Source organism: Protopterus annectens, chromosome 11.part0 (genome assembly GCF_019279795.1).
Source record: "Protopterus annectens isolate FY-2018-M chromosome 11.part0, PAN1.0, whole genome shotgun sequence".
Lineage (NCBI taxonomy): Eukaryota > Metazoa > Chordata > Ceratodontiformes > Protopteridae > Protopterus > Protopterus annectens.
This window is the reverse complement of record NC_056745.1, coordinates 256,372,397-256,394,127: the sequence shown is the minus strand read 5'-3', so window position 1 is coordinate 256,394,127 and position 21,731 is coordinate 256,372,397. Positions and strand designations below refer to the sequence as shown.

Sequence of the window (21,731 nt, the reverse complement as noted above, 5' to 3'; positions counted from 1 at the left end):
TCGGTGTGTGCAGTGCATACACATTTAGCTAATATAAACATGAAGAAATGGCCCTACTTGGATACGAACATGCTCTTCATTTCATGAAATAAGTCAATATAGCCTTAGACACACACCCTTGCTTAGCTGTGCTTAGCTAAGCTTATCTGTGCACCATAGAGCTCCAGTGTGCTTGCACCATGCCTGACACCCCCTTTTCATGTCTGTTGCTCCTCCTAGTTACATGATCATGCTATAGCACATACCCAGTTAGGTGCAGTTTGGCACTTAGAAGATTTTTGTGATTCAGTAAATTTCGCCTCATTTGCATACACCACAGCCTTAGTCCATAGTTACTGCACTACCGCAGATCCTTTCCTCTTGACAACAACTGTTCCCTGGTATTGTTTTTATTCTGCATGCCACAGACTATAATGGCAAAATGCACACATTTCTCTTAAAAGTGAGTTTTCACATTTTTTTTTAATTTTTGGCACAGTCCTGTTTGTGCGTTGCTGTCCTATGTTTAAACGGCTGAGATCGACCAAAAAAAAATAACATTAGCTTTTATAAACATGAAGCACTTTTCCATGCCGGTGGCCATATTTTTGGACATCTGCATGCCTAAAGTGTATAATACATGCTTTTTTGGAGCTGTCATGCCTCCATTTTGTTATTTACAGAAATGTATTTGGCTAGTAGCCGAATACATTTCTGCAACTAACACTGTTCTTGCATGGATACCTGCCTGCTTGCTGAATTGCTAATTCATCTCATTTGCATGGTTTTCACCAGCAAATGAGCTAATCAGCATTCTGCACTGGTTTCTGTGCAGAAACAGTGTAGGCAGGCTTGTGCACATCAAAACACTAGTTTACTGGATCGCTCAGCGGCCATATTCCATGTAGGAGCGACTACACTGTTCCTGCACTGAAAAAATCATTTATTGAACCTGGGGATAGATTATATACTTGTAAACATTGAATCCCCTACACTCTTTATTACCCTATTCAGGTTCACTCAAGTAATCACCTCACCCACTAGACTTAAACACAGCAATAGTCATTCACTACTAGACTGGATCCTTACCACCTCACCCTCAAACGTAAACATTTTTGGCTGTCTTCCAGACAATATCAGTGACCATCTCTACACATTAATTACAAGACAAACTAATCACACCCCCTCAAATATATAGTATTAAAACAAGTGCATAGGCTCTCCTCTTTTAACAAAGACACCTTTATAAATGTCCTCTCTCAATACAACTGGAGTACTCTAAAAAACTACCACAACAAGATATTGTAACACATTTCAATTAAAAATCCCTTAACATAATAAACGAGTTAGCTCTCGTAAGATAAAAAAAAAAAACAAAAGTAACCCTGCTCTGTGACTCAACAAAGAAACCAAACATCTCCAGTTAGAGACAAAGCCTGGAAGACATGGTATAAAGATAGAATACAATAAAAGTGGCAAATTTTAGACAACTTAGAAATTGATTTAAACAAGTCAAACTAGACAAAATTGTATTTCTTTTTACTCACTTTACAGCAAACATCACTCAATCTCAAGCAGTTCTGGACAACCATAAAAACCCTACTCTACCCCAGTCAAACCACCACTCCATCTGCTACCACAAGCAATACATACCCCATAGCCATCCAATTCAACACACATTGCATTCAATCTGTCCTCTCTCTACTAGATCATAATCTACCTTCCCATGTCTTTCTCTCTTTCCCCACCAATACTGAAAATGCCCCTCTCTTTTCTTTCCTCCAAATACCTACATTGGCCATCAAAAATTACCATAAAAAACTGAAAACCAGTGTACCAGCTGCTGACAAACTCCCACCCAAGTTCCTTAAGCTAGCTGCCGATATCCTGGCATACCCCATCTCAATACTCATAAACAGAGCTTTTACATAAAACTGTGTACCCACTATCTGAAAAAAATCTCATATTATACCACCATACAAAGGTGGATCAGCCACAGACCTGTCCAGCTACTGCCCTATTGCAAGTCTGTCCCCTCTGTCCAAAATCTTAGAAAGATGCACACACTTCCAACTCCTATCCTGTCTTCTAAACAACAAACTACTCTTCACTACCCATTGTGTCTTTTGACCACAACACGGCACAGCAGCTCTGCTTATTTTCTCAGAAATGATGACTACCAACAGAAACAATGCTTGTCTAATATCCTCCCTCTTCCTGGATCTGTTAAAAGCATGTGACACAGTATCCCAGCAAACTCTAATCAATGAATTATCTTCCCTATCACTGTCTCATTCAGCTCTTAGTTGGTTCTGTAGCTATCTCTCTGAAAAAGAACAGACCATAAAATGAAATCAGGACCTATCCCCTCTTCATCCCTTTTTTCCATTGGTGTATCACAAGAGTAAATTCTATGCCCTGTACTTCTCAATATTTCCGCAAACACGCTGCACAAAGCCAGCTAAACTGCCACCTTAGTACTTCATTCTGATGATGTCACCATGATCTGCTCATCCTCAACCCTTCCACTACTTCAGTAAGTGACTCAAGACTCCTTCATCTCCATAGAATCATGGCTAAAGGCGCATCAGCTAATCTTAAATGCCAAATAAACAAAACTGATGTTTTTCACACCCAGATTTCTTTCAACAACCTGTACATGCTTTAATATTACTTCAGCAAAAATCACCACCATAGGAACTTTAACAAATACCAAACTACTAGGAATCATAATAGACAATAACCTAAAATTTTACCTGCATATCACTCAGGGTGTCAAGAAAACTCATCAAAAAACGGGCTTCCGCTGCAAACACAAACCCTACCTCACAGACACAAGAAAATCCTTAGCATCATCCTACCCTCTCCTCTCCCTTCTCTATGTATCAACCATATTAATCAACATTCAGGCCACCCTATAAATAAATTAGAGATAGCTTTAACATCCTACTATACCCACTACTGCTTAACACTGCAGAAGCTCAGCTGGCCAGAACTACCAAATCACCTTACATTCACTCAGCTTCCATTTGCCCGCAAAATAATACACATGCCCTTCCCTACAAACTGATATCAAGCACTACACCCCACCACATTGCCTTTGCTCAGGTAATCACAGGCTACTAATAACTTTCAAATCCCATAATACAGTTGGAGACACACCTATCCTATGTCACCATGCAGGAAACTCCCTGTCTGTCCCACTGAAACATGACTGCCATGCATTTAGTTTTAAGCACAACCTAAAACAGCACCTAGATTTCTCCTGACTCTGTTCTTGTTCACACCCTGAATGACTCTCTCTCTCTCTCTCTCTCAGATTTCTGGCCTATCACCAACCCCTACCTTTCCATCTCTCCTGCCTTATCCCGTAAATGTAAATAAATTCTATCTATAGTTGTAACTGTGTACTGCTTTCCATTACTCCTTTGTAAATGAAATTTGTATATTGCTGCATATGCAAATGTAACCTGTTTATTACTGTATAACGCTTCTACGGAAACCAAATTGTATTTCCTCTGTCTTGACTGTATTACACATTAGATGATTCTGAAACCCATTTCTTCTGAAACTGATTCTTTTTTCTCTGTAAATTCTTTGTAATGGATCTGTTGTTCCCGGGCATCTGCCTAGTCAGGCCATCCTGGTACACAAAAGGCAATCAATCAATCAATAAATATGTAAATCAATAAATAAATTGTAATGACTTCTGTGTTTTGATCAGCATGAAACCAGGAATCTGCAGGACCAAGACCCAGATAATGGTGAAGTGGTGGTGGTGGTTAACCTTGCAGAAGGCCAGATGGCTGTTAATTTAAGTGGCATTTAAAATGTGTTATATATATTCATAGTGCTGAAAACAAGCCATCACTTAGAACCAGTAAATAACAACAACAGAATTATTCACAATTAGAACCTTAATGCACAGACATTTGCATTTGGTGATCCACTATAATTATTTGCTGCAGGCCTAGTTAGTTAGCAGAATTCCTGCCCAGAAGTAACATTTTATCTAAGTTAAGGTTACATTTGACTCTTCAATATCCATATAAAATGTTTCAGCATGTATAGATCACATTTTCTTCTCAAAGAAACTACACAGATTGTTGATATTCTCTTATGACTCCCGTGTCACCATGGAAATGATGTTGGCTTGCTAATAACAAACATATAAAGGAAGGTACGGGGCAGAGAGAGTGTCTACTGATAATGATGTGCTGTTAGCTAGAACAGTGATGTAATGGAAGATATATCATTTGCTTTGCTAGCAGTTATGTCACGATATCCTACAATATATGTTTAGTTCATATTACTTTTTTCTTCTTTTTCTAATACAGGAAATCAAGACATTCCTAGAAAGGTATGTAAAGAAGCATTTTATCAGGCTCTTAATATTCTTAATTATTCCAACCTGATCATTCACACCTTAGATGTGTTCTTTTGTTTTCCTTCCTGGATTATTCCACAGATTTTCAAAAGACCAGGCAGAAAGTGAAAGCCAAAGTGTTGTGGTCCACAATCTGAGTCTAGGGGTATACAGAGGACCCCTGCAGTATGATGTGTGGAAGGAGATGACGTCCATCCTTAACCCTAGTAAGTAAAATAATTTCTGCACAATTAGACTTCAACAAACTTTTTTTTTTGTAAGCTGTTATAATCATTGTTCTTAAAGTGTTAGTTTTTATCTAATTGCCAATATTTACAATTAAACTATTTTTGAATTATTTCCCATTTGAAAAGCTATATATTCTGTATGCATTTCTTTTTATAATGTTGAGGTTTGTCATGAAAGTAGAATATGTATTCCTTAAAGACTGACTTTTGTATATTTGCAGTGAGGAATAATTGTTGTATGTGTTAGTGACTGCAACAGCAATGAGTAGCTAGTCTGTTTTCTTTGCTGCATTTTTTTCTTATTCCCCAAGTTTTTTTTTTTTTTTTTGGTCCTCAGCCTTGGGTTAAGGATGCAATATTTTGGGAACTGCCCAGGGTACCAGTTGAGCCAGCTACAGCCCTGCTACTCATCTTCTGTTATTTTCATTCTATCAGTGACTCTCATTTCGGTCAACTCTTTGACATTTTGCTCCATTTTAACTGCATCAATTGCCAGGACAATTATTTATTTCCCCAATGACTTTATCAAAGTTGTCAACAAAATGAGAATGTCATTTTTAAAGTCAACTTTGAATAATCTTGCTTCACAAACACTGTTCCATTTTCCATTTGGTTACCACAACTTCCTGGCTGCTTGGCATCATAGTGTAAAGCTTTGACCATGATCTAGAGATATGAGTTTTTATAGTAACTCAATCCCTTTAAGATTTGAGCAGAAGAGGGTAGCATGAATCATTTATGCTACCTCGCTAATTCTTGGGGGAGGAGTTCCATTCATGCAAACCTACTCTAATATAGGCAGAGACTTGCATGATACCAGTTGCTGCAAGACTGATAAATGTGGGCTTTGTTATATGGGGGCAGTGATGTTATCCCTCATAAGTGTGTGACTGAGAGTACAGGATGGCTTGAGCTGATGCAAGTGAACATGTCAGCAGCAGAGTCAGATTTAGGACACTGTATAGATGCACTCATTGCCAGGATGCCAGAAAGTGGCACAGACATCACTATTGCTACCTGTATGAAGCCCCTGTGCCCTCCTCTCATCCTCACTGAGAAACACATAGGATGAGGGAATGAATGAACTGGGCTCATTTAGGGAGGATATTTTATTTGTAGGCATGCTGGGAAACAGCAGCTAGGAAAAAAAATCAAATATTCTCTACACATGACCTTGCTCTTAAGCAGTGATGCATACTTCACTATTGCAAGGAGTCACATCACTCCACTCACTGTCCAAAACACAGTACAGTTTTTAATTAAATGTTCCTGCATTATCTTCCAGTTGGTGAATTGCCACATAATTTGATCAAGTCTTAACATTCCAAGTTCTTTTTTCTTACATCTCCTCCATTTGCTGTATAACTGACTTCATCACTGCCTATTGATTGTGCAGATGCCACCATCCTCAGTAGGAGCTATTTCTACATTCCTGTCTAATTATGTAGGTCAGTTTGCTTTGCCTTCAGGCTGTTAGTTACCTCACTCAGATTCAATTTTAAAACTTAATCGCCTTATGTGACCTTCAAACATTGAGCATTGTGGTGACTTGAGTCTTACTCGTAAACTAATTCCCTCTCAAAATATTCTGCTACAAACACAATCAATATATTCTGTTTTTTCTTCATTCAGCAACACCTTTATCCTTATTTTCACTCAGCACCTCATTGAATTAACTATTTCAAATACCTTTACTAAGTAGTTTCTACTCTTTCTGAAATGCAGCATTCCATGTAGCCATCAACTTCAAGCACCACTGTGCATGTGCCAAGACTGATAATTGTGAAACATTGTATCAATATACTAGTCACTAACACCCCAAATCTTTGAAAAATGTCTAGAAAATGTGGATAACTAGAAAAAGGCATATTGTGTACCAGTATGTAAGACCCATTTAATAATTATTGGTCTGCATGTCTGTTAATTAGTTATTAAAAATGTTAGAAATGCATAATGTACGCAGATATTTTCTGCATGAAATTGGTTGTGCAGGCTGTATATAACAGAGCTATACAAAGAGAACTGTTTCCTAATGAAACAATTTTTCTTTTATGAATATTTTGGAAGGTGTTTTAACTGAGTTTTGAGTTGATGTGGCATGTTTAGATCTGACAATGACTTTTGATAAATTATGGTACAAGATGTTGCAGTAGATGCAGTGTTTGTAGGAATATAGTTAGAACATTTAATTATATTAACAACATTAGGTTCACAGTAAGAGATAGTTTTACCTGTAGAAGCAAGGGAGTTGTGTATGCTTTACACTGTCCCTGTGGATTATATTATATAGGTGAAACTAAAAGAGAGTTTCGTATTAGGTTAGGTGAGCACATTAGAGACATAAGACATAAAAGGGAAAATAAATTTATTGCCACACATTTTAGTGTTTATCATAATAGTGATGCTTCATTTTTAACAGGAACAGTTTTAGAAAGTGTGAAATGTCTTTGTAATGATGAAAATGCTTTGAAATATAACTTACAATATAAGGAAAGTATTTTTATTTTGAAATACAATACAATGATACCCTGTGGACTGAATAATGAAATAAACTGGAGGTGTCTGCTTTAAAACTTTTTTGAACATAATTGTTTAATTAATTGTTTAATTAATTGCTATGAGTATGTATATATATCCATTCTTTCAGTGAGAATGTATACTCTTGAAAGGTGGTTACACCGAGGCGCTGGAGAATAAAGAATTTGCTTTTGGATTTGACTTTGGTTCCTGTTTTTTGATTCCTGACTTCTGAAGATTTTTCTGTTTTGGTATTGTTTTGGATCAGAGTTGTTTCTATCTGAAGGTGTGTGGAGTGGAGTTTGTGCAATTATCCAGGGATGTCGACTGATCCTAATTTGGATATTCCCAGGGTTTTCGGGGAACACAGCTTTGCAACAAGGTACTGTAGGGGCTGAAAGCTCTATGATTTATTCTGCTCAACAGAGAACTATTGAGCAGTTTTTTTCAGGTTCTAGACCTGCTGTAAATGTTTCTGCACATGTTCCTGTGGATGCACGTCAACCTGAAGTGAGAGACTGTCAATTTTTTGATCAATAAATAAATAAGAGAGTGCTTGACCCTTTTGTTTCTGTGGGACATAAATTTCAAAGTGTGTCTCCAGAAATCAGAGAACTGTATCAAAAATATGTTAGGTTGATTGAGAAAGAGACAAGGGTGCACTTTAACATTTTAGGTTTGCAAAAATATATTAGCTTGAATATTACACCTAGAGGTCTTAGATTAAGAAGAATCCTAGTACACCATTTGACTTGAATTGTGCTGCTGATAAGAAATTTAAGGAATGCTGGTTCATAGCAGCACACAAGTGTGTAATAGAGTGGCTTCACATTCTGTTGGAAAGGGACCAGCTCAACATCAGTCTCTTAAACAGGAGCTGGTTTCCCTTTCACATAGTATTAGTTCATCTGTGAGTCTAGAAAATATGAAGTCTTTCATGGAGAAGACTAATGAGAGACTGAATAATCTAGAGAATGGACTTGTAAAACAAAAGAAAACAAAATTAATACGTGATATCAATGAATATGAAGCAAGGACTGCATTTTCTTACCCTCCTAATTGGACAGAACATAAGCGGAAACAACGTAGGAGGGTAAGATTCACTGATGCACTGTTGTCTTCTTCTTTTGCTTCTTCAGGGGAAAAGTTTAGGTCGGACACCAGTATGGAATTTCCGGAATTACCTAGACCAGCACAACCACATAGGATGCAACAGGAGTTTAACAATGGAGGCTTGCAGCATCAGGAATGAACATTTTAACAGGGACAGAAACGCCTGAGAAGTTATGAGCAAGAAGATGTTTCTGTTCAGAAATTCAATCAACCTGACAATTTTCGTCAGAATCGGAGGTATGGACAACAATATAACAACAAGAAATTTAAACAGTAATGACTTTAATGATAAAAATATTATTCTAAATTTATCTGGTTGTGATTTGTCTGATGAACAGTTTGCTGTGTTATGCTTAGGTTTAAAGTTTATACCTACTGTTTTTCCTAAAGAATATTTGATACAGCAAGATATTTTTAAATTTCTTAGGAAGATACATTTGAAAGTTCATTTTAGCAGGGACCAAGGATGTTCTAATTCTGCACATGGAGGCTTTTCTTCATGTGAATCTGAGGATAGTTTTTATTCATGCGATGAATGTATAAGTAATGATGATGTGCAATTTCCTATTGTTGGCAATGTAATAGATATGTCTTATGTAGCTTCTTCTAACAAATTTATTCCGCCTTTTATTAACCAGAGAGCTATTCATTATGGCTCCATGATTAAATTTGAATGTGAGAATATATGTAGAAATATGAAATTGAATAGATGTAATAGTTTATATAACTTAACTTATAAAGAATGGAGTGCTTTAAAAGAATTATGTGACAGGAAGGATATTATTATTAAACCTTCCGATAAGGGAAACAAAATTGTTATAATGAGTGTTGTGCAATATTTTGAGATGTGTATGAATCATTTGCAGGACGAAACAACATATGAAAGAAGCAATATGATTCATTATCAAAAGGCTGTTACAAAATTTAAACACATGTTGGACAGGGGAGTCAGGCTGGGGTTTTTTACAGAGAAGGATGTGAGGAATAGGTTAGATAATGATAGAAAGGACCTAGCTGTATTCTTTTGTTTACCAAAAATACATAAGAACTTACATAACCCCCCAGGTCGACCCATTATTTCAGCCTGCAACTATTTCCTACATAACACTGGTTTGATTTTACATAGAATATTTTTACCATATGTAGTTAAATCTCCAGTTTACATCAAAGATAGTATGGAATTTTTAAACAAAATATCCTCTATCTCTTGGAACAACAAAATGTATTGGTTGGTTATGGATGTTAAAAGTCTATATACTTCTATTAGACATGATGATGGCCTCAATGCAGTGAGATCTTCTTTAAAAGACAACCCTTCTGTTGATTTCATAGTAGATTTGTTGGATTTCTGTTTAAAGAATAATTATTTTATTTTCAATTATGTTTTGTATCGGCAGAAACAAGGTACAGCAATGGGGGCAGCTTTTGCCCCCATGTATGCCAATTTATTTATGAATTTTTTTGAAAGGAAATTTCTATTTGAGTTAAATTTTATGAACTGTAATGTGTTATTTTATTTTCGTTACATAGATGATTTGATTTTTATTTGTGATGGTGGTTTTGATTCAGTTAATGAATTTTTGACAGACTTACATGGTAACCCATTTGGGTTAGAATTTGATGGAATACAGAAGGGAAACAAAGTAATATTCTTGGATCTTGTTTTGGAGGGTACAGAACATTGTAAAATTATATCAAATATACATAGGAAGTTTATAGATGGTAATCAATACCTTCATGCATCTAGTTGCCATCCTGTACATACTTTGGAAGCTCTCCCTTATGGGGAATTGGCAAGGGTATCTAGATTATGTAACACACAAGAAAATTTACAAAGGGAATGGGATATCCCATATAATATGTTTTTGAAAAGAGGGTACAGTGTGAATATTTTAGAAAATGCCCTTATGAAGGTAAAAAAGGAAAATAATATGGTAAGGAATAAATGTAATAAGGGTGAATATCACCATTATAAGAAATATCATCTGGCAACCAGTGATAAAACTTGTAAGGATATTTATTTTGTCTCTACATATAATGTAAAAAGTGGAGACATAAAGGATGTAGTGGAACATTTTTGGAATTTTTAGTGAAAGACAAGGTGTTGATGCACATTTTGCCACAAAAACCTTTATTCTCCTATAAAAGGGGAAGAAATTTGAAAGATATGGTGGTACATGGTAAATTTGTAATGCCAAAATTTTGTTTACCAAGACCACTAAGTGAATTTGGTACAAGATGTTGCAGTAGATGCAGTGTTTGTAGGAATATAGTTAGAACATTTAATTATATTAACAACATTAGGTTCACAGTAAGAGATAGTTTTACCTGTAGAAGCAAGGGAGTTATGTATGCTTTACACTGTCCCTGTGGATTATATTATATAGGTGAAACTAAAAGAGAGTTTCGTATTAGGTTAGGTGAGCACATTAGACATAAGACATAAAAGGGAAAATAAATTTATTGCCACACATTTTCGTGTTTATCATAATAGTGATGCTTAATTTTTAACAGGAACAGTTTTAGAAAGTGTGAAATGTCTTTGTAATGATGAAAATGCTTTGAAATATAACTTACAATATAAGGAAAGTATTTTTATTTTGAAATACAATACAATGACACCCTGTGGACTGAATAATGAAATAAACTGGAGGTGTCTGCTTTAAAACTTTTTTGAACATAATTGTTTAATTGTTTAATTAATTGCTATGAGTATGTATATATATATATCCATTCTTTCAGTGAGAATGTATACTCTTGAAAGGTGGTTACACTGAGGCGCTGGAGAATAAAGAATTTGCTTTTAGATTTGACTTTGGTTCCTGTTTTTCGATTCCTGACTTCTGAAGATTTTGCTGTTTTGGTATTGTTTTGGATCAGAGTTGTTTCTATCTACACTCTCTAACTTAGGCTTTTCCCATACCACAATGCAGTGGTTTCAAAGTGACTTACATGATTGGAAACTTTTTATTTTTATTTTTATTTTACATTTGTTTACCGGAAAAGTCCGACTGGAACAAGGTCAATTTACAGCGGAGGCTCGGGGAGAAAAGATCCATAACATAACAGTACAAATACAACAAATAACAAAAAAATGACTGTACAGAGGCATATATATAATCAGAGCTCCATGTCTTTATATGACAACACATAATCCACAAATGACAGAAAATGTCTATACAGTGGCATATATACAGTCAAGGAGATTTTTCGTACCTTAGTTTGATTTGATCAAGCTTGGTTTATAGATAGCAAAACTTTGAATTCCCTATTGGTAGTACAAAGCATAAAAATGAAGGAATGGAATCTGGAAAATAATGCTATTCGGGAGATATATCATAGCGTGAGAAATAGTTTGTAGGATAGTAGATCCTGATAGGGAGCATTTGAGTAGTACAGAATAGCTGAGGTAAGCAGTGAGGAGATGAGGTGTGGCAAGCTAGGAGGAGAGCAGAAAAGATTTTATGTGATACAGGGACAGAGCCATGATTGCAAGAGGTGTGACTTAGTGATGTCTTGAAAAGTGAGATGGATGGTGCAGAGGAGATACTTTGGGGGAAACAAGCCATAAAATGGTCAAATGACCTCTCCCTCTTTCTCTATAACCATACAGGAGTCCCACACAGCTCCATTCTAGACCCTGTACTATTTAATGTATTTACAAACAACCTACATACTTCATCACCTGGAACTCTCATGCAATAAGCAGATGATTCCACTATTCTCTGCACCTCTTGCACACTTACCAAACTACTCTACAACACCCAACTCTTTTACTGCCATAGAAACGTGCCTTACAAATGCTCAAATTTTCCTTAACAAAAAAAAAAACTTGTCCTCTTCCAACCAAAAAATCCAATTTCTGACATAGATCAATTTACGATATACTCAACAGATAATATAATTTTTGAAACAGTACAGCACACCAAATTGCTTAGAGAGATTATTGATAGTTAACTGAAATTTGACCTCTACATCCAGCAGAATATAAAGAAAATTCATGGGAAATTAGGACTTCTCTACAGAAATAAAGACTTCCTAAGCACTTCGGCTAAAGTCACTCTGGCTAAAACTTTCCTGCTCTCCTCCCTACTTTATGATGCCACTATTCTTTCTAACTTACAAATTTCTATTACATCCAAATTGGAACAGTTGTTATAACAAAGTGGCAAAGTTTGCCACTAACTCTAAAAAATGTGCACATCACTGTAGATCCCTACAAGAGCTAAACTGGGTAGAACTTCCCCACCAACTACACTATATCCAATTATTAACTGTGCAAAACTTAATCTACAAACCCTCTACCTGCCTAGCTCTAAGCAACCTAGTCAAACCCAACCAACCAGACAAAAAACTGCTAACAACCACTAAACCCTCAAAACCAAACAAAAAAAAAAACAGGGCAGTGTCTCTACTCATACTCTGTCACAAAAATATAAAATTCTCTCCCCCTACCTACTAGATCAATTCCCAGCCTAGCAGTCTTCAAAACTTCATTAAAACAATATCTAAATAACACATGAATGTGCACCTGCACTACTCCAGGTCAATCTCACCGCTAGTTCAACTTCTATGCTCAGCACCCTCTTCTCCTAGACTGAACTGTTTTACTTGTACTTTTTACTATTCCATTTTCTTATACTTCTACTAAGTTCCTTTCTCACTATTATTTTATTTATAGAGATGTATTGTTAAACTATAATATATTATAGTCTTTATCTGAACGTATGTGATGCTACTGTAAAATACAATTCCCACATTTAAATTGTTACATATGTCTGTATTTGGAGCTTTTCTCCCGGGCCTCCTTTGAAAACAGGTTCTGTTGACCCATTTAGACTATCTTGGTAAAGAAATGTCAAATAAATAAACAAAAAATAAATAAATAAAATGCTTGTCTGACTGCATCCTAAAATTCCACTAAGTCATTAAAGTGAACTTACCTGTAATAAAACTATGTTGGTATAAATTGTGTACTCCAGCATGTTTAAGATCTAGCAAAAGATTCAGTAAACATTTCTCATGGCATTTACATTTCAAAGCTATCACTCTGAATGGATGATAATTAGACATTTCCAAGTCATTACTCTTATTTTGAACTGCTGTAATTATAGACTTTTTCCAGCAGTCAGTGATAACAGAACATATCAGAATTATGTTAAATATTTTGTTACGATGGTGCATTTATATCCATGGGAATTATTGTCAGAGATATGCTGCAATATTCCCAGGACCCGTAGATTTGGTAGAATGTACCCTTTTTAGTGAGGTGATCAGTAACTCATAAGATGTCGTAGGGCAGACTGCTGAATCAGTAGGTATTGATGAATGTACAGGGACAGTATATGTAACTGTAGTCACTGATTATGAGAAATAAGAATTAAAAGCATTAGACATCCCTTTAGCATCAGTAGTAAGTCTGTTATTGAGAGAAATTGCTAATATCAAGTCCCTTTCTTTGGTACAATAATTGACATAAAGAGTTCCTATTTACTGTGTTAGTTTCCAATTTGATCTCAAAATTAGTTTTTTCTTTGTAATTCTGCCTTTATTTATTTATTTATTTATGTTGATATTTTGTTTAACTGTATTTTGTTTCAGGCTGTTCAATCCTTTTTTTATATTTTTAAACTATCCTTTCTTTTTCCTATAAATTTTACATAAATTTGTTCCCACCAAAAATGAAAATTTTGTGTTTTAACTTTAAAGTTAGTAAAAGAAAATGTTATTTCAGTTGAGTTAGTCAGATTTTTTCAAGTTGGTGACATCCTACATTAACCTCCTTTTCCCTGTTCTCTACTTTTAAATTTTTCTCGGAGATTCCCATAATTCAATTTATTAAAGTTGAACTTTTTCTTCTGATTAGGTGCATCGATTGAGTCCAGTTGAATACTGAACATTATCAAACAATGGTCTGTGTTATCTAATGGGCTGACCAACACTTACATTTGTAACATGGCCAATAGTATTAATAATAAGTCAAGAAGAAAATTTGCCTGAGTAAATTTCTGTATCATTTGTATAAGATTAAGAAAAGAGACTGTGTATAAAAGTTCCCGCACAATGTTCCTGTAGGAGGAATAAAAATTCCAGTTCATCTGGGGAAGCTGTAAACACATATCAAAGTCACACATTTATGAGTTGTACAATTTTTCAGGTGAATAATGGAGGGTTTTATACAAGTACATATTAATCTAATACTGTCTCTCATGGGAGTGTTTATAAGATCAACATTTTTTTTAGTGTTAACAGAAATAGTGTTGAGTGATACAGTGTTACAGACTTAAAGTAACACTCTCCTCCATTTTACGTGATCTTAATTGCTTAACTTTGGTGAAACTGGGAAATAGTAAGATTTTGAGAATTCCATGCTTCAGTAATAACTGGTATTGGAATTTCTGTCTTGAAGAAGTATATATGCCAGTTTCTGATCTTTGTTACAGATACTACAGGCATTAGAGTAATAAACTGCTGTAGTGATATTAATCATTTTTTTTGCTGAGTTACTTTGGGTAAGTGGGAATGATCTAAAACCGTTTTAAGATATATTGAAATGCTACTTCCAAAGAAGGAACCACTGTGGAACCTATGTGGAAATTGTCTGTAGTATATGTAATGAATGATATCTTCCCAGTATGTCACATGTCCCACAGAGTATACACTCATAGCCATCTTAACCAGGTGTAAAATAGGAAGCTTTCCTATGCATGTTGTCACTACATTTTGGTGATGGAGTAATTTCCCAGAATACTACTGTTTTATTTCCTTTTTCTATGATATATGCAATATTAAGTACATCAGTTTTATGTGTTTCATCTGGGAATAACTAAGATCATTGTTTCCATAGTGATTAATAAATGAACTATAGTTGATATTCCATTGCAGGATCATATTTACCATGTGTGGGGGGGGGGGAGTTCAACTAATTTCATGCCTGGCAGTGAAGAAACTGTTATACTGAATCTGTTAATATGTCTTAATTTATATCATGCAGGCTTGAGCATAGAATCAGACAGCACCAGGACTTCACCAAAGGTATCTGCATTTGTAGCATCTCAGCAAGCTGTAAACTTAGTAACTAAAGAATCCAAGCTGTGGTTTACTAAATAGTCACTGTTTTTGTTAGTTAAATGGGAATTATTGAGAGAGAGAGAGGATCATCCTGAGGCATTGATATAAAGTTTTTAGTAACTTCTGGGGAAGTCAAACTACTAAGTAATTCAATATCATTTTCTTTGTCTAGAATGAGTGGACAGATAAGGACTCCTAATGGCTTTATTTTAATTTGCTATCAGCAAAATGGACTGATTCTTCTGGTGATTGAATGGGTTTATTGCATGTTGTTTTTGATGCAGCATTTTTATTACAATAACTTCGGGTATAGTACAGGAGGAGGAACTGCAGGGATAGGAGGCCAGTGTCCACTGCCTTTATTTTCATAGGTTCATAGGTATATACTAGGCTAATGACCACTGGGGTCTTTCAAAGCCTAGCCATGCAACCCAATGTGTCCCAGAGGTTATTGTGGCTTAGAAGCTGTTTTGGAAGGGTGTATGTTAGGGCATGATTTAATGTCTGCCTCTGTTCATCAGAGACATAGATGTCAGATCATGGGTGAATTTCCAGTTTTCTACCCACTAGTCCAGTTGATCTTGAATAGAGTTAAGGAAGAGCTCTGCTTCACATAGATGGGAAGCCTATTCCATGGAATGGGGATTCTCTGAGATATGTACCTGCCCTCAAAATTATTCTTTTTAAATCACAGGCAAAGTTTAAATTCTTATGTCTAGTAGATGTCCTTTGATATCGCTACTGCAGTATTCATTACATTTGGGATCCCCTGCCAAGGGTGGCCCAACATCCATCCACTATACCAAAGCCTTTAGGTTGCTTTAATGTAGGCTGTACATCATATGTATGCTCCTTGCAAAGCATAGAGCACAAAGGTGACGTCAGGATGCACCATCCTCAGAATGTCTTTGCCACCAGTCCAAATGCCATCTTTTGTTTATCAGTCTGAATGCCCATTCCATTGCTGGTTCACCAAACCATTGCAGGTAAATTCTCTGTTGTTGTTCTTTTTTTACTTATCTTTCTTTTTTGTTGCTGGTGGGGTTTCATGTCATCCAAGAAGAGTAATTGCCAGTGTGGGAGACAGATTCCCCATAAAGGCCACCACGAACAGTGTCAGTTTTGCCTTGGTGCCTCACAAGACTATGCATCCTGTTCCATCTGTCAGGCTTTTGTACCTAAAACCCTGCATAGTGACTTTTCTTTGACATTTTATCTTGAAAACCAGCATCTTAAGCTTCTCGGACAAGACACGATGGAGGGAATTTCCCACTCTGAGGGACAGCCATCAGTGAAGAAGAAGGCCAAGAAGCCTAGGCCGGAATCTTTTGATGCTCAGCCTCCATCGGATATTTCTACCAAGGTGAGTGAATGGTCAAAGATTCACCTGGCTTTATCATTAGATTTCTCTGCCGCAACTGGGTTGGAGGCCAATAGGATCCAACTTTAAGCACAACCGAGGAGGGTTTGCAGATGTCTGTTTTGGATGTTCAGAGAAATCATGGCTGATTATCTCTGAGGGTCCTAGGGCTGTCCCACAGATAGTAATAATGCTGTCCTGGGCCAGAGCCTTCCAAATGTTATAAGGCAGATGTCCCATTGCAGAAAAAGCAAAAGATTAAACATATTACTCCTGCTTCACTTAAGGCTTGTTTAGTGCTTTGATGAGATTGAAACCTCCTTAGAGAGTTTCTGTTCCAGCCCCCTTGTGGTCCTCTACCCCTCTTAAAAGAGCCAGGGAACAGTATTCCTCTGAGGAGGAGCTGGATTTGAATGAGGAATCCCTTGCTTACTCTTCTCAGATTCCCTCTCCTTTGAACTATGGATCAGAGGAAGAGGAATATACCAGTCCTAATAGTCCCTAGGAAGAGATTTCTTTTGGGGACATGATCTCCAGGATGGTGGAGTTCTTTAAATGGGATTGTGCTTGGATTTCTGTGCTTCATAAAAGATATTATGAGTTGTTGCAGATGGATTCCCCTAAACCTTCTGCTGTGTGTCTTGTTTTGACTGCCTTGTTGGATGCATGTTCCAGTGCTTCTAAGGTCCAGACTCCCAGCCCAGCCCTCTGCTCTCAAGAAACCAGGTAGATTGCATAAGGTGCCTGAGGACTGTACATTTTTGTACATTTGTCTTTCTGCTGACCACTCAGTGGTGTCTGAAGATTCTGACAAGTCCTGTCAATTGCTTTCTTCTCCCAAGTCACTGCCCTCTGATAAAGACAGTAGGACTATGAAAAGTTTAGGCAAGGAGGTTTATACCTCTGCTACCTTGGCTTTTAGGGCTGTTAATTATCAAACCCATATGTCCAGTTATTTGTTGGCCCTCCTATCCCAGACCTGTCAGGTTATTTCTGATCTTGCAGACTCCGCAGGTAAATCTTTTGCCCTTTTCCTGTTAGGGACTTCATCCCAGGTGACTCATCATTCCATCAAGTGTAGTTATGATGAGGCGGATGCTTCTTCTAGGGCTGCTGCTGTTGGATCAGTGACGAGGGGGTACTCCTGGCTTCAGCTTAAACCTTTGCCTGATGTTATTAAGGCCAAGTTGATGGATGCCCCTCTTGATAATAAACACTTGTTTGGTGAAGCTGCTGCTGCTGTGTTTAAGTCCTTTCAGGATACGGCAAGGTCGTATATGAACTTAAACATGTGTTTGTTTCTCCTGTGTCTAAATTTCAGATAAACTACCACAATAATTATGACTTTGTTCACAGGCAATCTTGCCCTTCTCCTAAGGGTAAAAAGGGTGGCAAGTGGGCTCCTCCTGTTAAGGCTACTCGGACTCCTGGGCCTAAGAAGTCTCCTTTTCCAGATAAACCAGATGCTGTCTATCTTCTTCTTCCTAGCCACTTTCCTTTTTCTCTTTGCCTTTCTCTTTCTCTCTCTCTTCCTGTTTGGCTGCAGATTACTCAGGATTCTTAGGACCTCTCCATTATTTGCCATGAGTATCTCATGGTTTGGAAATTCCTTCCCAGTTTTATGGGTATCTTCATCCCCCTCAGGGGCAACTCTCCTTCTTTCCAGAGATGCTTAAGAACCTTTTGACTCAGGGTACTATTCAAGAGGTGCCTGTGTCCAAAAGGGGGAGGGGAGTTTACTCCAGGATGTTTCTAGTATGCAATTCTAGACCTCTCTCATCTAAACACCTTTCTGAAGGTGCCCTCCTTCTGAATGTTATCCCTTCAGATTTTATTTCCTCTTCTGCTTCCTCAGGCTTATGTGGTATCACTGGATCTCAAGAATGCTTATCTCCATAGCTTTCAAGCCATCCCTTTTCATGAAGTTTTTACATTTCTTTGTTGCTTCCTGGCATTTTCAGTTCTTTGCTTTGCCCTTTGGCCTTTCTACTGCCCCAATGATATTTAGCAAATGCCTTACTCCTATGATTGCTTTTGGCATGATCCAATGGATCCAAATATTTCCTTACTTGGACAACCTTATTTTTCATGTATTCTCTCCAGAGAGCCTGCTGTAAAACCTTCACTTTGCCATTTTTCTTCTGCAAAGCTTGGGGTTCACAGCAAACTTCAAGAAGTTTTTTTTAATTCTACTCAATACCATAATTTTCTGGGGTGCACAATCCATACTTTGCTTATGCTGGCATCCCTGCCTCCTCCCAAGGCCTTATCTCTTATTCCCTTCTTTTAAACTCTTCTTCCCCTGGCCTCCATTACAGCCAGGGAATTTATGAGAGCCCTTGGTTCATGGCATCTACCATCCCCATGCTTCCTGTAGCCAAACTCCACATGAGAATGTTTTGGTGGTTTCTGAAACCAGTTTGGCTTCAACATGCTCATCCTCTTGACTTTGTAGTTCCTTTTCTGCCTTTTCTAAAGTAGGATTTTCATTGGTGGATTCAGCAGTTGTCTGGAAATCCAGGCTCCATTTTCATCCCCCTCTTCCCTCTCAGGAGCTCTACACAGAAGCTTCAGAAGTGGGGTGGGGAGTAGTTTTTGACTCACTAAAGGGGCAGGGAGTTTGGTTAGCTCATCAAAAGAAAGAGCACATCAATGTCAAAGAGATGCAAGCTCTTCTGCTGGCTCTTCATGCTTTTCATCCTCTCTTCTTTTCAGGACCTCTCAAGGTGTTTACAGACAATACACCAGTGATGTGGTATGTAAACAAACAGTGGGGGAAAAGATGCTGTCTTCTTTGCCGGTCGATACCTCTGGTGTGGGAACTTGCTATGCAGTATCACTTTTCAGGCAGTTTACATTCCCTCAGGTCTAAACATTGTGAGAAACTCTCTGAGCAGGTCCATAACTCAATCCCACAAATGGATGCTTCACAGGGATGTGTTTCTGGACATTGTCCATGAGTGGGGTACTGCTCTTTGCCTCCCCTCTAAACAGACAATTTCCTCTATTTTGTACCAGAGTCCCAGGTCTTTTGGTTTGGAAAGTGGACACTCTATCTTATTCTGGAAGGGGATGTTTCTTTATGCTTTCCCTCTCCTTACCCTCATTCCAAAAGTCCTGTTCAAACTCAACAGGATGCTCCTAAAATCTTGTTGGTGACTTCTTCTTGGCTGAGACAGCATTGTTTCCCTCTTCTTCTGCATTTAGCCAAAGGCAATCATCACGAGTTACCTCACACGGTCGACCTACTCACAGAATACAAGGGATCGCTCATCCATGTCCACCTGTCCACTCTTCAACTGACAGTGTGGGTGATAGGATTTTGATTCCACATAGACAGTTTATTTTTCTGTAGAAATGCTTAGGGTCCTGCAGAAGGCAAGGAAAACCATTACTAGGAAATCCTACGTATCCAAATGGAAAAGGTTTTCTGTTTGGTGCCTCTCTCATAACCTACTGGTTTGGGCTATTCTTCTGTTAAGGCCCATTTATCAGCTATCTCTGCTTGTCTGCCTTTATATCCTCCTTTAACTTCTAGATTTGAAGCAATTTTTGAAAAATGACAAAGGTAAAAGAAAAACAAAAAGATGTCAGCTTAGAACACTGAAAAGAGCACAAGAGTGACAAAATAATATGGAACATCTCTGCTTTGCATTTACTGAAGAAAATGCATATTAGTTCATGTCCTTTTATTCTGCCATTTTTTCAGTTCATACAGTCTGTGTTTAAAAATTATCCATGATGTAGTCCTGTATCCCTAATAATTTTGGTTATATTCCTGAGTCCAGAGAAAGGAGATTGAGAACTCTACATTTCCAATTACACACAGTAAAACTAAAATTAAAGTTTAAAACAATAATGTTAAAGACAATCACTGACTGCTTTACCCATGATTCTTCTTCTAAAAATCTTGGTGTGTGCAAAGGAAAAAAAAAAAAAAACAATGCTAATACCTATTACCAGGTGAACAATTGCATCATTGCAATAAGAATGTGACTCATTCTCCCACAAAGTGAAACTAAAAAGTTAAATAATATTGCTAGCACCAGCTACCTCAGTACAAACATAAAAATGAGACACTCCAACACAAAGTACAAAAGGCAGAAAGCCAAATAAAGCAAAATACCCACACGTGTGCACACAGATGGTGTTGTTTAAAGCAAAATACCCACACAAACATGCACAGTGTTGTTTAAAGCAAAATTCCTGCACAAGCATGCACAGAGATGGTGTTATTAAAAGCAAAATATCCACACAAGCGTGCACAGAGATGTTGTTATTTAAAGCTTAATATCCACACAGACGTACAGAGATGGTATTATTTAACCCTCACAAGCATGCACAGAGATGGTGTTATTGAAAGCAAAATATCCACACAAGCGTGCACAGAGATGTTGTTATTTAAAGCTTAATATCCACACAGACGTACAGAGATGGTATTAGTTAACCCACACAAGCGTGCACAGAGATAGTTTCATAGTTTAGTACTAGGCTATCTGCCCTGGGGCATTTGTAAGCCTAGCCATAGTGATGTGGCTTTCGCCACCCCATGAAATGGTACAAAAATGCACAGAATAGATTTAGAATACTGTGCCTCTGTCTAGTAGTGACACAGTGAAGGTCCCCTTATATAATAGAATTAGTTTACTGTGCCCCTGTCTAGTAGTGACACAGATGTGACCCCTGGGGTAAACTTACGATCTCCCATCCACTCATCAAGATTTCTCTTGAAGCGAGTTAGTGAGGGGCTCTGCCTAACATGAACTGGGATTCTGTTCCAGAGCATAGGAAGCCTCTGGGTTATGAATCTATCCCTCCAGCATGTCCTATTCATACTTGTGCCGTGGTTTAAGTCTTTAGCTCTCTTGGTTCTGATGGATTTGGATTTTTTGAGGTGGAGCATGTCCATCAGTTCCTGATTGGACATGGCTTTGTACGTCAGGCACAGATCACCTCTGAGCACGCGGTATGCTACTGAATAGAGCTGGAGTTTCTTTAGTCTGGCAGAATAAGACATATGTTATAGACCCTTGATCCTCTTGGTGAGGTATTTTTGTGGTCTCTCCAGCTGTTGCAA

General features: G+C 37.4%; 1 protein-coding gene across 2 annotated transcripts in view; it reads left to right on the top strand.

The window, feature by feature from the left end:
• LOC122815309 (zinc-binding protein A33-like) overlaps positions 1 to 21,731 on the top strand; it is an 807,460-nt gene that overhangs the window by 712,791 nt on the left and 72,938 nt on the right. For both annotated transcript variants that reach the window (XM_044087693.1, XM_044087694.1), the window contains exons 4-5: positions 4,317 to 4,339; positions 4,448 to 4,572. In XM_044087693.1, the coding sequence (XP_043943628.1) occupies positions 4,317 to 4,339; positions 4,448 to 4,572 (148 nt within the window). The remainder of the gene's footprint in view (positions 1 to 4,316; positions 4,340 to 4,447; positions 4,573 to 21,731) is intronic.